We start from the raw sequence: 17194 nt of genomic DNA, 5'->3' as shown, positions 1-17194 counted from the left end.
GGACCCCACTGACCGTCTGTGTGTCTCACTGTCCACTTAGGCACACACATGGTTGGCATGGCGAAGTAGATGTTGTTGAGTGTCTTAGCTGTAGGGAAAAGACAGGCCAGACAGAGATGAGGGACGCCATACTGTAGATAGAATAATTTTCCTCCTGACTTTTAACACCATGTTATTAAGAAAATGCATATTTTGAAGACCTGAGGGAGAAAGAGTGCGTGTGGTGTGTGTGATATATGTGTTTGGGTCTGTGTCCTTGGGCTGTATTGTATATTCTTCTCCACGTGTTAAGTTTAGAGTGGGGGAGCTGCAGCTGTGTTCAAATTCCTGCAAAATTGTGTAATTGGCTCGAAGGAGGTAGTCTGTGTTTTGTGTGTGTGTGTTTGTGCCAGTGAACAGAGCCCAGTGTGTGTAGAGCAGAGCAGGCCAGGAGACAGCAGTGGAGAGGTGGGAGAGCCATACTTACTATTACAGCAGCTCTGGTTAACACAATAGCTATTATTGAAACACCTTTGTGTCCGTCAGTTCAGTGTATCACTGTCACCATTGTGTCACCACTGTCAGAGGTACCGTCTATCACTATAGGTTTATGGACATGTTTGGTGCTGGGTTAAAGAGGATTAGTATGGTACTGACTAGCGTCCTGCCCAGGGGGTGTACTTGTACATCAAGCTGCCTCACGCTACAGAAACAGGATGGGCCCAGGCCGTTCTGGCTTGGACAAGGCTAATTACTGAGTACTGTAGTAGGGATGTGTGGTGGGGTAGTACTTTACTGTAGTAGGGGTGTGTGGTGAGGTAGTACTTTAAATCAAATTTTATTAATCACATGCACCGAATACAACAGTGCACTGCTTACTTACGAGCCCCTAACCAACAATGCAGTTTCAAAAAAATACAGATAAGAATAAAAGTAACAAGTAATTAAAGAGCAGCAGTGAAATAACAACAGCGAGGCTATATACAGGGGGGTACCGATACCGAGTCAATGTGCGGGGGCACCGGTTATTTGAGGTAGTATGTAGTTAGAGTTATTAAAGTGACTATGCATAGATGACATTGGCTGCAGACAGCGTGATCACACAGTTTTCCGGYACAGCTGGTGCTCTCATGTATGTTTCAGTGTTATTTGCCTCGAAGAGAGCATAGAAGTAGTTTAGCTCGTCTGGTAGGCTCGTGTCACTGGGCAGCTCTTGGCTGTGCTTCCCTTTGTAGTCTGTAATGGTTGTGTAGTACGATTTGATCTTAGTCCTGTATTGACGCTTTGCCTGTTTTGAAGATTCGTCCGAGGGCATAGCGGGATTTCTTATAAGCTTCCGGGTTAGAGTCCCGCTCCTTGAAAGTGGCAGCTCTAGCCTTTAGCTCAGTGCGGATGCTGTCTGTAATCCATGGCTTCTGGTTGGGATATGTACGTACAGTCACTGTGGGGACGACGTCATCGATACACTAATTGATGAAGCCAATGACTGATGTGGTGTACTCCTCAATGCCATCGGAGGAATCRTGGAACATATTCAGTCTGTGCTAGCAAAACAGTCCTGTAGCTTAGCATGCTTCCTCTGACCACAGGATAGAATTATGGTCAGATTTGCCAAATGGAGTGCGAGGGAGAGCTTTGTATTTCTGTGTGTGGAGTATAGGTGGTCCAGAGTTCTTTTTCCTCTGGTTGCATATTTTACCATGCTGATAGAAATTTGGTAAAACTGATTTAAGTTCACTGCATTTAAGTCCCCGGCTACTAGGCGCCACCTCCGGGTGAGCGTTTTCTTTTTTGCTAATGGCGGAATACAGCTCATTCAATGCTGTCTTAGTGCCAGCCTCTGACTGTGGTGGTATGTAAACAGCTACAAATAATAGAGATGAAAACTATCGGTAGGTAGTGTGGTCGATAGCTTATCATGAGATACTCTACCTCAGGTGAGTAATAGCTTGAGACTTCCTTAGATATCGTGCACAAGCTGTTATTTACAAAAATACGTAGACCTCCACACCTTGTGTTACCAGACGCCGCTGTTCTATCCTGCCGGTACATCGTATAATCGTCCAGCTGTATGTTGATGTTGTCGTCGTTCAGCCACGACTCCTTGAAGCATAAGATGTTACAGTTTTTAATGTCCCAATGGTAGATTAATCTTCCGTGTAACTTGCACGTTTGCTAGCAGAATGGAGGGAAGTGGGGGTTTATTCGATCGCCTACGAATTCTCAGAGGGCAGCCCGACCTTCGGCCCCTCTTTCTCCGCCTCCTCTTCACGCAGATCATGGGGATCGGGGCCTGTTCCCGAGGAAGCAGTGTATCCTTCACGTCGGGCTCGTCAGAGTCGTGAAAGTAAAAATAGGATTCTGCTAGTCCGTGGTGAGTAATCGCAGTCCTGATGTCTAGAATTTATTTTTGGTCATTAGAGATGGTAGCGGCAACATTATGTACAAAATAAGTTACAAAAATAAGTTTACTGTAGTAGGGATGTATGGTAGGGTAGTACTTTACTGTAGTAGGGGTGTGTGGTAGGGTAGTACTTTACTGTAGTAGGGGTGTGTGGTAGGGTAGTACTTTACTGTAATAGGGGTGTTGGTAGGGTAGTACTTTACTGTATAGGGGGTGTGTGTAGGGTAGTACTTGTTACTGTAATAGGGGTGTGTGGTAGGGTAGTACTTTACTGTAGTAGGGGTGTGTGGTAGGGTAGTACTTTACTGTAGTAGGGTGTGTGTAGGGTAGTACTGTACTGTAATAGGGGTGTGTGGTAGGGGTAGTACTTTACTGTATGTAGGGTAGTGTAGGTGGTATGGTTACTTTACTGTATAGGGGTGTGTGGTAGGTAGTACTTTACTGTAATAGGGATTAGAGGTCGACCGATTAATGATTTTTCAACGCTGATACGACTTATTGGAGGACCAAAAAAGCGATACGATTAATCGGTCGATATTTATTTTTTTATTTATTTGTATAATACAATTACAACAATACTGAATTAACACTTATTTTAACTATATAATACATCAATAAAATCAATTTAGCCTCAAATAAATAATGAAACATGTTCAATTTGGTTAAATAATGCAAAAAACAAAGTGTTGAGAAGAAAGTAAAAGTGCAATATGTGCCATGTAAGAAAGCTAACGTTTAAGTTCTTGCTCAGAACATGAGAACATATGTAAAGCTGGTGGTTCCTTTTAACATGAGTTAACACACACACACCACACACACACACACACACCACACACACACACACACACAACAACACACACACACACACACAACACCACAAACACACACACAACACTGTAAATCAGTACCAAATGTCCCATTAGACCTTTCCAAGGGCAGGGTGGTCTCTAAAGCACATTCTATTAGAAACAGTTGTAGCCTTATAGGGTGTGGCTCAGAATGTACCAGAATATGTGGTTCTCACTGCACACACGCACGTGCGCACAACACACACACACACACACAGCTGGTACTCATGGGTAGGACATTTAGATATTTTAAGTGAGTGTTAGGGCTGGGAGCGTTTTTGAGTTGAGATTATGTAAAGAGTTGTGTGTGTGTGTGTGTGGTGTGTGTGTGTGTGTGTGTGTGTGTGTTGTTGTGGTGTGTGTGTGTGTGTGTGTGTGTGTGTGTGTGTTGTGTGTGTGTGTGTGTGTGTGTGTGTGTGTACGAGATGACACTGCTGAGTCACCTTCAGTCACAGTGGGAGGCAGGGATGGATAGAGGAAGATGAAAGGAGAGAAAGAACAGAGGGGGGGAAGTGAAGGATGAAGGGCAATGGATGGGGGGGTGGGACAGAAGAGGAAGTTGAAAGGGAGGAGAGTGAGGACAGGGAAGGGTGGAAGACTCTTCTCTTCTTCCTCATGAATTAAATATACATGATACTGGGCTCCTCCCCCTGCTTTACTGATGAGCTTCTACAGCAGGAAAATGAAATACCAACAGTTACTGTAGGTCATTTTTCTTAATTTAGGAAATACAAAGTGTTGGTATTCCTGATTCCATATATGATCACGAGTCAAATAATGCTTAATGAGAGCACCATCAGGAATAATACCAACACTTTGTATTTTATTCAATAAAAACAAATGATTCGGCAGTGATTACTCAACAACACTCAAATGAGTGAAATATGCGAGTGAAATCAATATGTAAACATGGCTCAGACATGTTATGCTGTACTTTTTTCTTAGTTAGAGAACAATATGCMCTCTCGTGTGACTCTCATGAAGGAGGCGTGTGTGTAGCACAGCAGGCGACTTCTCATTTCCCACTCCTGGGTAATGCAATGGGCACTAGCTATGTTTCCATTAACTTGTCCAGTGATTATTATTTTTATTTTTTTCTTCGAAAATTACAACGTTTCCATAGAAAATAGATGCGACAATTGCCTGCTAGGGTACGTTTCCATTTAACTATCTTAACTATCTTTTCGATTTAAAAACAGCTGGATGCAATGACGCCACAGAAACAAACAAAACTTTTTTTTCAAAAACCTACAATGTCGAATAAACTGTTTGTGGTTGAAGTGTTTCCGTTACCCATTTAGGCAAATTGCGCATGAATACATTTGTGACAGACTGTATGCCCTCCCATCTGTTTCATGTCTCAGGTATAGCCGGCGAAAGCCAGCATGTATAGAATGCAATCATTTACTAATATTAGCCATGGTCTAATAATTATCCCGTGCCAGCATATCGCCATGGTCCGTGCCATTGGGAAAGTGCACTACTGGACATCTGAAATAAGTGGATGGTGAAACTTGCCGTTCAACCAGAAAAGCAATTCTGGTATTCTTGAAAGTCAGGACAATCCTTGACAAATATCTACCTATATATATATTTATAGTTAGCAAGCAGCAGGCATTTATYATTAAATGTAGAGTGGAGCTTATAGTTACGTGATGACCTTACGCGTACCTTCAAAACTATTCTCCAATCATAATTTATATATAAAAAAACATTTCCATCATTTTGTCACAATAAAGTTAGACAAAATAAAAATCCACCCTTGTCAAATGGATAAAAATGTTGTCGATAATTTGAAAATGTCTCCTTATCTGCAGTTTCCATTACACATGTCGCAACGTTATTGCTTCTGTCGAATAAATCTGGGCCATTGGAAACCTGCCTACTGTTAAGTAGCCCTTGGAGGTCCATCCATCTGTAGTAAGCGCAACACAGGGTCATTGGCCAATTCATTCAGATCTTCGGCTTTAGCCTGCTTATATAGAGCGGATACTAGCTGTTTTCTGAAATGGGGGCGAAGTTCGTAGCGTGGCTCGAGCACTTTCACCAAGTGCTGAAACCCCCCCCCATTCTTCTCAACCACCAATAATGGGCTCATATCCACGGCTATTAACATAGGCTACCTATCGCTCTTGTAACTTCGTTGGCCCGGTCATTAGCTGCGAAGGGCTGCTTGAATGCAGAGGGGAGATTAAGTTGGGTTTTTGTTATATTGTTTGCGTTTCAATCTTGCTCAGGAGGTAGGAATACTGGGGTGATGTCTGCGTAAATGTGTCAACGTGTTTGATGTGTTGGCTGCTGCATAGGGTACTCTCGTTGAGCAGTGGRAACATACTCTCTCTCTCTATCGCTGTTGTAKTCTACTGGGAAGCCCAAATGTTCCCAAACTGGGGATTTTAAAGGATGATGGAGACTCCTGGTTTAACGACCACGCCATCGCACAAAACTAGTTTCGGCCTGTAGTAGTGATTACAACGTGCACATAGGCTCTAGTTTTCTTTTAGGAATAGCCTGAAATGTTTTTTTTAGCTCCGATTTACAAAAAATGTCTACAATGCAGTGTAGGCCTAGTATTTTTTAAATATATTTTGTATGTATTCATTCGGGTTCACAGTGCAGACCAAACCGAGGTCCCTGTACCCTTACACACACACACACACACACACACAACCACACACACCACACACACACACACACACCCACACACACACACACACACACACAACACACACACACAACACACACACACACACACACACACACACACACACACAGTGACAGAGGTTGGCTGTCTTGCCAATTAGATTAAAAGGGTCTGGGACCCAACTGTTATATTTACAGACTCTCTGGAGGGTGGCAATCAATCTACTTCTTCCCGTCCTCCTCATCTATTGCAATCCCACTCCTCTCTCCTCCTTACCCCCTCCCTCTCTCCATCCCTCTGTCTTCCTATCCTGGAGGTTTTGAGATTTATGATCTCACAACTCCTATCTGACCCAGTTCATCTCTCAGAGTCTCTCTCTCTCTCTCTCTCTCTGTCTCTGTCTCTGTCTCTGTCTCTGTCTCTCTCTCTCTCTGTCTCTCAATCTCTCTGTCAGTGTGCTCATCCAGTCTGACTAACTACCTCGCTGCAGCAGAGACTTAAGTTCCAGTGAGGTCTGCAGTTTTTAACGTACCCCAGACCCAAACAGAACTATAACACAACCTAACATATCACCAGCTAACACATCACACCTTATGTAATGCCACCTAACTAGGTCTCTCTCTTGGAGAAGAGGCTCAAACATCAGGGCACTTTGTGGTAAATATATAGAAATTAGTAATGTCGTACTGTGATCTCCAACTTGCCCTGAATTGTCTCTGGACCTTTTCTGACAGACTGTACCATAACACAGTGTTATGTAACAGAGTTATGTGTCTCAGTGTAACCTAGCAACACAATAGACTTGCCTATGGACACCCACTCTACTCTGTCACTCGTCTACAGGTTGTCCGGGTCACCTGAGCCACAGGACTAATGCAAACTCTGTGTATGTTACAGGTGTCTGGTATCGTGGGCAGGGCGGATGTCTTGGCCTGCATGTTGTTCCTCCTGGCCTTTCTCTCCTATATTAGGTGAGAAAACCCTCTCTCTCTCTGTCATTACTATGGAGGGCGGATTGTGTGGAGTTTTTTTACACTGGGCGGCATTTTCTCTTTACTTAATAGCACTCTCTCCCCCCCTTTCTCTCTTTCTCTCTCTCTCTCTCTCTCTCTAGGAGTGTGGGTGTGTGTGATTCTGCAGACTGTCTGCCCTCCACTGTGTCTGTGTGGGCGCTGGGTGCCAGTCTGCTGCTGGGTACCTGTGCCATGCTGGTCAAGGAGACGGGCATCACCGTCTTCGGGGTGTGTGTGTTCTACGACGCCCTGGTGCTCTGCCGCAAGCCCCTCCTCTTGTAAGTCCTGTGTGTGTTAAGATGGCTTGATTGCCTAAGAAGACCTTTGTCACCATTGTCAGCTTGTGTGTATGAGTGTGAGCTGGTTATATGCCAGCCAGTTAATTTGGTGGATCAACCATCTAGAGAATCAGAATAACGTGTGTGTACAGTAACAGTATGGCCAAATGTTGGTATGGGAATGTCCTGGATTCTGCCTCTCTGGGGTGTATATTACAAAGGATTGTAACACAGGCTCAGACGAAGGGAGAGACGGGTGAAAACTACTGCTACATAGACAGCTGTGTGTGTGTGTGTGTGTGTGTAGTCCACCCTGCCAGGTCCAGATGTTTTGAGGGCTTCTAGCCCATTAAGTGTTGGAATGTGCTGGAATTAGCATGTGTTCAGTAGCCTGGCCTCTAACACATTAAAGGATTTAACAGTGAGGGGGGACGTTTGTGTGTGTATTAGGGGTTATGTTAGGGTAACTGCCCCAGGCATCTGTCATTGAGTCGTGTGGCTGTGGGACTTGAGTGAGAGTGTGTGTCTGTGAGAGTGTGTTTCTCTGTGTGTAAATGTGTCCCTTAGTATTTGGATGTTTTTCTTTGTGTTCGCTCATCACACCCCGTCCTGCCAGAAATCTACTCTTGGCATCGTCTCTCTCTAAGCCATGTCCTGTGTCTCTTGTTTATGTCTTCCTCTGGATGGACATGCTAATCTGATATAACCTCTTAATATAACAGTGGAGCGCTCAAACTGTGTGTGTGTGTGTGTGTGTGTGTGTGTGTGTGAGAGAGTGCTACCACTGACAGACAGCCCTGGACTACAGGCCTCTCATAGAGACTCACTGCTAAGCCTCTGTAATAGCCTTCAGTATTGTTGTAGTATTACAACAGCTGTACTGGTCTGATAGTGAATGAGTGCACCACTAACCCCTACTGTTGGCTGATGAATGGTGTATAGCACTAATGCTGCTACTTGTGGCTTTGTTTTTTTCTCTCTGTTGCTCTGGACTAAAGCTGCCTGCTAAATAGTTAGTGGTGACTTCAATGTTGACTCCTATAGCTTTAAGACACTGTTCTGTTGCTAAGTTACAGTACAGTGTTGTTACTTTTGCTGGAAATAGTGTTTTACTTGTTTTATTGTTCTATGTCCCGACACACACACACACACACACACACACACACACACACACCACACACACCACACCACACACACACACACCACCCGAACAGCTGTGTTGGCCTGCTCTCCTGCCTGGCTGTGTGTTTACATGGCACAGTAACATGCCTCTTGGTCTCCAGCCAGAAAACACACACAAACTGCACACACAACTTCAATTCCCTCCACCCACCAGGGAACGCCCAGAGTTATGCCACAATCAGGCACCGCTGCCTGGGCCACAACCCTGATCTCTGCTCCATGTCCTCAGCCACCTAAACCGCTCCTGGCCTCAGTCCTCTTCCCCATCCCCTCTTTCATGTGTGGAGTTCCATACCTCTAACCACACCACTAGGCACTGCAGTCTTGAGTCCTACCTCAAACCAAGCACTGATGCTGGGCTTGGACTCTCTCATCCCCTCCCCCAAGACCACATCATCACTAGTAGAATCTGCTACTCACCACACACCAACCTCCCACCATCTCTTGGTGTGGCTATGACATCACAACACCACGATGGAGATGAAGGAGGAGGAGATGAATTGGTGTGGGGAGAGGGTGAGAGACAGATGTGAAAGAATAATGGTTGTGTTGGAGTGTGTGGTATGTGTGTTTTTGTGTAATCCTTTGCAGTATGTTAAAGCCCCAAAGACAAGCCCAGAGCCCCATCATGTCTCAGCCAGTGGTGACAGAACTCTCTCTGAGGGATGGCGTGCGTGTTAGTGCAGAGAGGAATCTCTCATTTGACCGCACGCACAGCATATTTCTTCTCTGAAAGCTACCAGATCTGCCACGGGGCCTGCGGGTTTGGGAGACCTAAGAGTGTGTGTGTGTGTGTGTGTGTGTGTGTGTGTGTGAGTGAAGCTGTGATCTGTGATCTGTGAATGAACCCAGCAGGAAAGGGATGGAACAGAAAAGAGTTGTATGTGTCTGCTGTGAGCTCCACAGGCCCTGTTACGGGAGAGACAGAGACTATGTGTACGGATGTGTTTCAGAAGGCATAGAGAGAGAGGATGAGGAGAGGGAGAGAAGTCATTCAGCGAAAAACACACTCTTTTCGGCTTCTCGTCTCACTGTACTGTCTTTGATTACTGGTGCCAGGGAACAGGAAATGCGGATCGTCTCAGGAATTCAGCGAGGAAGATCCAATAGCATTTCCAGCCAAACCCCGCTTTTCCTCTCTCCTTCGCTCTATCTTTCTCTATCTCTCTGTCCCTCTCACTCTCCTATCTCTTGTCCATTTTTCACTCTCTTCTCCCTCTCTCTTTCCGCCCCCTCCATCTCTCGTCCCCCCCCCCCCCCCCCCTCTCTCCCTCTTCCCTCCGGTCGCCCTTTGTTCTGGACTGCAGTAGCTGTCAACATGCATTAGATATGCGTTGGAGATAGGTTAGTGATATGTTGGGGGTGCGTTAGATCTCTCCCCACGCCTGTCCTGTGCCTGGCTCTTTGATACGCTGGGAAGATTTAATAGATGCTGATTTAATTTGGCCCTTAATTAAACACCAACAGCTGTTCATGTATCTACAGGCTGGACTAACTGATAGAACTGAGGGAGGGAGTGGGAGGGAAAATAGAGAGAGAGAGAGAGAGCAAGAGGGAAGGAATTAAGGAGGGAGAGCAAGATGGAGATAGTATGTGTGTGTGTGCTCTGTGTGTGTGTGTGTGCACTCTGTCTCCTCTCTGTAATGAGAGCCCTTGGGCCACAGCTCTCTTGCCTGTTAGGAGACCTGTCTGTGATAAGCAGGGTATGTGAACGGTGTTGAGCGGTGGGAAATCCCGCTCATCGCTAAGGGAGTGTTGCTAGCTCACCGCTCCAAGTTCTTTCCAACCGTGCTGCTAAAAACCGGTCTGCGCTCACAGGGGGAAAAAAATGACGCCACAAATTCGCTCCATTTATTAAAATCACAATTTAACCAACACCTATCTATTTTTGTGACTACTTGGACCTACCATTTGGTTTTGAAGTATTGAAACCAAACCATATGATTTGGAATGAAAAGTAGGCTATTTTGATAAACATGAAAAGGTGAATGTCATAATTTTAAATTGGCTACATGTCATATTAAACCGCATATAACACTCTAAATAGGTCAGGAGCCAGACAGGGAGCCTAAGAAGGAATGAAAAGGAATGACTCTGGCTATATTATTTCAGTTATTTCAAGGCTATAGCCGACAAAGAAATACATTGTGAAACATTTGCAAGTGCGACACAATACGCTGGTAGGGACATAAAGCGTTTCCCAATTTAAACAACATTTTGTTGTATTAAATCATTAAATCCAAATTTTAAATGAAAAATGTTTTATTAGGCTCAGTGCCTTTTTTGAATTCATTTTTAGAAACACAAGTTTAACCAGTTTGTGGCATCCGGCTCATGTGATGGTCAGGCCAGTAGCAGAGAGCATCCTCTCCGCGCTTTCAGAGCCACTGGAGATGCTAAACACCCTTTTGACCACTCTTGCCAAGCTGGGCGGAGATGCAGAGTTGTTTATAAAAATGTCTATAGGTAGGCCAAAAGGTTTTTAGGCAAAATAAACCAATCAAAACAGAAAGCMCCTTGAAAGGGGGCATATGCCCGGCCGATTGGGCCAAAATCAATTATGGCCTATTATATAGATAATAGAACAAAAATGAACAAAACTTTTAAGAGATCAGATTTTTAGTTTGTAAGTAGTTTGCTACAATGCAACACTTAATTAGCTACTCACCTCATTCCTTTCTTTTAGCATGTGCACGTAGTAAGTTCACCATCATGCTTTCAGGATAAGTGTCTTTTCAGATTAGACAATGATTCTTTAGTTGTGGACATTACATCACCGCAATCCCACTCTTGCTCTTGGTCCTCATCTTTGTAAGTCACCTTGATTTAGCACCTGTGTGTTTTATCAGTTTCTTTATGGAAATATTTAGCGAACTCCATGACAGTAGTTAAAGCAAGGGGCTTTAGCAGCACACAAGTAGACTACAAATGCATGCTGGGCCAGGCATGCCCTGAGCTCATGAAGTGAACGCTACTGGAGCGAAATTGAAGCAGGCGAGAAGGCCGACCCTCCAGCCTTTTTGTAATCTCACTCTGCGCTCCAGTCAAATTGGGCACTCTTCGCTTCGCTCCAGTTCTGTTCACATACTCTGGTGATAAGCGGTCCGGAACTGTGATTTTAAACAAGCCATCCTGACAATGGAGGGAGAGAAAGACAATGAGGGATGAGAGAAAGAAAGGGAGCATGCAACAGAGAGGAGGCACAGAGAGTGACGGAAAAGAGTGAGCGAGGAGAAAGGCAGAGAGAGTGAGTGAGATAGCGACAGAGGGAATAGGAGAGAGAGAAAGATGAAGAGAGCAAAATAATGTCAGAGTGATAGCCATCACGTCTTTCTCCGGTGTATCTGGCCCAGTGGGGTGTGAGGGCCTGTTTTTAGATGGATGATTGCCCTGCATTGTCATTCAAATATTCAACACATAGGCCCCCCACCCCCCACACACACACACACACACAGACCAGGGGTCTGAACACTAATTGGGAGATTGTTTTGTAAATGCCTTATCAAAAAGATGTCTGGGGATTTTTGTTGGGGTGAGCTTTTTRTCTCCTGCCTAATTTGTTTGGCACCCGTTTATCGCTGGCCCACACAACTGGAGAGCAGCCAATCGGATGGGAGTACAGATGTTTTAACCCTTCCTGTCTGGGTTGAGAGCACAGTATTTTACACTACAGTTACAGTACATTTATCACACTGCATGCTCTTATTCCAAGCATCCTTATGTACTGTGTATGCCGTGCTAAAAGTGCCCTGCGTATGGAAATACAGAGAACTCCTCATACAGTGTTCACATCCGTGCAGGAGAATTTAATCACTATAAATAGTTGACCACTATATTCACTATAAGCAGAGTCTACCTTATACAGAGAGTGTACTATATGGTTAATACGGTGCCATTTGAAACACAGCCGTAGACAGTGTTTATGGGACGTGTCTCTGCCCTGTGAGTTAGCCCTCCTCCATCTCCATTAGGTCTGTGTTAGCTCTGCCCGATAATGTCATCTTCTCCAGGCATGTTTACAGACGGGCTAGGAGATATYAGGGGCCCATCACACTGGGTTATGTGTTTCTGACTGGGGCCCTCTGCTTTAAAAATATTCAAACAGAGCGAGCTGGGGTCCAGAGGGGGTTCTTGACGGAGGAGTGTGTGTGTGTGTTGTAGGGTATGAGTGAAAGCATATGGCTGATCAGAGAGTTCAACTCTGAGTCGATCTCTCCATAAACCTGCATACCTACACAACTTAATGCAAGTTTGTGTGTGTGTGTGTGTATCTGCTGTATTTATGATAGAGTGTGTTCAATTTGGGGCTTTGTCCCTCATTCTTCAGGGGAGGTTCACAGCTGTGAGTTGTGTTTCTTGTTAGGAATGATCTCTGTGGCTTTCCGTAGGTGTTCTGCTCCCCCTGCCTTGCTTGTACTTCTGAAGAGACCTCTAATTGACAGAGGAACTCACACGATGTCTATTGTGACACATTTTCGCTCCCCTCAGAGGAGTCTTTGTAGTCAGTGCATGTGGCACAATTATCCCAAGGGATTTTGTTGGTGTGTTTTTATGTGTGTGTTAAAAAAAAGTTGGTTTAAAAAGTTGATGATGATGGAAATGATGATTATGATGAGACGGAGTATAAAATAAGTCCCTGAAGTGTGTGTGTGTGTGTGTGTCCTTGTGTAAATGTGTGTTGGAGATATGTATTTTGATGTTTCTGTGAGTTCTTTTGAGATGAAATACTTTGAAGATTATATTTACTCAGACAGAACCCTTTGAAACTTCTAGAACGTGAAGAAGCCTCTGAAGTGAGTCTGTCTGTCCCCATGAAATGGGGCACTGGAGATAGTGCTAGTGTGTGTGCCCTGCTGGGTAGCTTACATGACTCGGTAGGCTGTCAGGGCATGTCTAATTGGGAGATCTGCTCAGTGTTTTTCTGTAGGCAGCAGCAAGGCAGCAGCTACTCTTCCTGGTGTCCAAACACATTAAAACACTTACATTACATATAAAACTAAAGACAGTACATTATTAAACCACTACACACAGTGCATTCTGAAAGTATTCAGACTTTTTGACTTTTTCCACATTTTGTTACGTTACAACCTTATTCTAAAATTGATTAAACTGTTTTTTCACTCATCAATCTACACACAATACCCCATAATGACAAAGCAAAAACATTTTTTTGACATTTTTTCGAATAAAAAGAAATTAACATACATTTACATAAGTATTCAGACCTTTTACTCAGTACTTTGTTGAAGCACCTTAGGCAGCGATTACAGCCTCAAGTCTTCTTGGGTATAATGATACAAGCTTGGCACACCTGTATTTGGGGAGTTTCTCCCGTTCTTCTCTGCAGATCCACTCAAGTTGTCAGGTTGGATGGGGAGCCGTTGCTGCACAGCTATTTTCAGGTGTTTCCAGAAATGTTAGATCGGGTTCAAGTCCGGGCTCTGGCTGGGCCACTCAAGGACATTCAGAGACTTGTCTCAATGCCACTCCTGTGTTGTCTTGGCTGTGTGCTTAGGGGCGTTGTCCTGTTGAAGGTGAACCGTCACCCCAGTCTGAGGTCCTGAGCTCTCTGGAGCAGGTTTTCATCAAGGATCTCTCTGTACGTTGCTCCGTTCATCTTTGCCTCGATCCTGAATGGTCTCCGAGTCCCTGCCGCTGAAAAATATCCCCACACCATGATGCTGCCACCACCATGCTTCACCGTAGGGATGGTGCCAGGTTGCCTCCAGACGTGACGTTTGGCATTCAAGCCAAAGAGTTCAATCTTGGTTTCATCAGACCAGAGAATCTTGTTTCTCATGGTCTGAGAGTCTTTAGATGCCTTTTGACAAACTCAAAGTGGGCTGTCAAGTGCCTTTTACTGAGGAGTGGCTTCCGTCTGGCCACTCTACAATAAAGACCTGATTGGTGAAGTGCTGCAGAGATGGTTGTCCTTCTGGAAGGTTCTGCCGTCTCCACAGAGGAACTCTAGAGCTCTGTCGGAGTGACCATCGCGTTCTAGGTCACCTCCCTGACGAAGGCCCGTCTCCCCCTATTGCTTAGTTTGGCCGGGCAGCCAGCTCTAGGAAGAGTCTTGGTGGTTCCAAACTTCTTCCATTTAAGAATGATGGAGGCCACTATATTCTTGGGGACCTTCAATGCTGCAGAATGTTTTTGGTACCCTTCCCCAGATCTGTTCCACGACACAATCCTGTCTCGGAGCTCTACAGACAATTCCTTCTACCTCATGGCTTGGTTTTTGCTCTGACATGCACTTACAGCTGTGGAACCTTATATAGACAGGTGTGTGTGCCTTTCCAAATCATGACGAATCAATTGAATTTACCACTGCGTGCATCAGTCATGGTTCTATGTCATACTGTGCGCCTCCCATAGTCTGTTCTGGACTTGGGGATTGTGAAGAGACCTCTGGTGCCATGTATTGTGGGGTATGCATGTGTGTCTGAGCTGTGTGCTAGTAGTTTAAACAGACCGCTCGGTACATTCAGCTTGTCAACACTTCTTACAAAAACAAGTGATGAGAAATTGACATGCTTATCATTAATGTTAGCTCTCCATGTACATTTAGGGCCAGCTGCCCTGTTCTGAGCCAACTGCAATTTTCTTAAGTCCCTCTTTGTGGCACCTGACCACACTACTGAACAGTAGTCTAGGTGCGACGAATCAAATCAAATTTCATTTGTTGCATGCGCCTAGTACAACAGGTGTAGACCTTATAGTGAAATACTTACAAGCCCTTAACCAACAATGCACTTCAAGAAATAGAGTGTAGTAAATATTTACTAAATAAACTAAAGTCATAAAAAWTTTTTTTATCAAAAAGTAACACAAGAAAATGACAACAATAGTGAGGCTATATACAGGGGGTACGGYTGCTGAGTCAATGTGTGGGGGTACAGGTTAGTCGAGGTAATTTGTAAAGTGACTGTGCATAGATAATAAACAGCGAGAAGCAGCAGTGTAAAAACAAAGTGGGGGCGTCAATATAAATAGTCTYGATGACGTTTTGATTAAATGTTCAGCAGTCTTATGGCTTGGGGGTAGAAGCTCTTAAGGAGCCTTTTGGTCCTAGACTTGGCGCTCCGATACTGCTTCCCGTCCAGCAGTAGAGAGAACAGGAACAGTCTATGCCTTGGGTGACTGGAGTCTTTGACAATTTTTTATGCCTTCCTCTGACACCACCTAGTATATAGATCCTGGATGTCAGGAAGCTTGGCCCCAGTGATGTACTGGGCCATAGGCACTACCCTCTGTAGCGCCTTACTGTCAGAGGCCGAGCAGTTGTCATACCAGGCGGTGATGCAACTGGCCAGGATGCTCTCGGTGGTGCAGTTGTGTAATTTTGAGGATCTGGGGACCCATGCCAAATCTTTTCAGTCTCCTGAGGGGGAAAAGGTGTTGTCGTGCCCTCTTTACAACTGTCTTGGTGTGTTTGGACCATGATAGTTCGTTGGTGATGTGGACACCAAGGAACTTGAAACTCTCCTCCCGCTCCACTTCAGCCCCGTCAATGTTAATGGGGTCCTGTTCGGCCCTACTTTTCCTATTGTCCACAACCAGCTCCTTTGTCCTGGCACCACATTGCCAGGTCTTTGACTCCCTCTGTATAGGCTGTCAAAAAACCAAATCAAATTTTATTTGTCACATACACATGGTTAGCAGATGTTAATGCGAGTGTAGCGAAATGCTTGTGCTTCTAGTTCCGACCATGCAGTAATATCTAACAAGTAATCTAACCTAACAATTTCACAACTACCTTATACACACAAGTGTAAAGGAATGAATAAGAATATGTACATAAACATWTATGAATGAGTGATGGCCGAACGGCATAGGCAAGATGCAGTAGATGGTATAGTGTACAGTATATACATATGATATGAGTAATGTAGGGTATGTAAACATTATATAAAGTGGCATTGTTTAAAGTGGCTAGTGATACATTTATTACATCAATTTTTCCATTATTAAAGTAGCTAAAGTAGAGTCAGTATGTTGGCAGCAGCCACGCAGTGTTAGTGATGGCTGTTTAACAGTCTGATGGCCTTGAGATAGAAGCTGCTTTTCAGTCTCTCGGTCCCCACGTTGATGCACCTGTACTGACCTCGCCTTCTGGATGATTGCGGGGTGAACAGGCAGTGGCTCGGGTGGTTGTTGTGATGTTCTTTTTGGCCTTCCTGTGACATCGGGTGATCGGGTGGTGTAGGTGTCCTGGAGGGCAGGTAGTTTGCCCCCGGTGATGCGTTGTGCAGACCTCACTATCCTCTGGAGAGCCTTACGGTTGTGGGTGGAGAAGTTGCCATACCAGGCAGTGATACAGCCTGACAGGATGTCCTCGATTGTGCATCTGTAAAAGTTTGAGTGTTTTTGCGCTGCTGCGCCTTCTTCACCACGCTGTCTGTGTGGGTGGACCATTTCAGTTTGTCTGTGATGTGTACGCCGAGAAACTTAACTTTCCACCCTCTCCACTACTGTCCCGTCTGTGGATAGGGGGGTGCTCCCTCTGCTGTTTCCTGAAGTCCACAATCATCTCCTTTTGTTTTGTTGACGTTGAGTGTGAGGTTATTTTCCTGACACCACACTCCGAGGGCCCTCACCTCCTCCCTGTAGGCCGTCTCGTCGTTGTTGGTAATCAAGCCTACCACTGTGGTGTCGTCTGCAAACTTGATGATTGAATTGGAGGCATGCATGGCCACACAGTCATGGGTGAACAGGGAGTACAGGAGAGGGCTGAGAACGCACCCTTGTGGGGCCCCAGTGTTGAGGATCAGTGGGGTGGAGATGTTGTTAACTACCCCCACCACCTGGGGCGGCCCGTCAGGAAGTCCAGGACCCAGTTGCACAGG

At 45.0% G+C, this 17194-nt stretch overlaps 1 protein-coding gene across 1 annotated transcript in view; it reads left to right on the top strand.

Moving 5' to 3' along the window:
* LOC111950070 (protein O-mannosyl-transferase TMTC1-like) overlaps window positions 1-17194 on the top strand; it is a 38837-nt gene that overhangs the window by 6013 nt on the left and 15630 nt on the right. Inside the window, exons 3-4 of the mRNA XM_023967418.2 lie at window positions 6773-6846; window positions 6990-7166. Of these exons, the coding sequence (XP_023823186.1) occupies window positions 6773-6846; window positions 6990-7166 (251 nt within the window). The remainder of the gene's footprint in view (window positions 1-6772; window positions 6847-6989; window positions 7167-17194) is intronic.

Source organism: Salvelinus sp. IW2-2015, linkage group LG3 (assembly GCF_002910315.2).
Source record: "Salvelinus sp. IW2-2015 linkage group LG3, ASM291031v2, whole genome shotgun sequence".
Lineage (NCBI taxonomy): Eukaryota > Metazoa > Chordata > Actinopteri > Salmoniformes > Salmonidae > Salvelinus > Salvelinus sp. IW2-2015.
The sequence above is the reverse complement of the archived record's forward strand: the minus strand, read 5'-3'. Positions and strand labels throughout refer to the sequence as shown.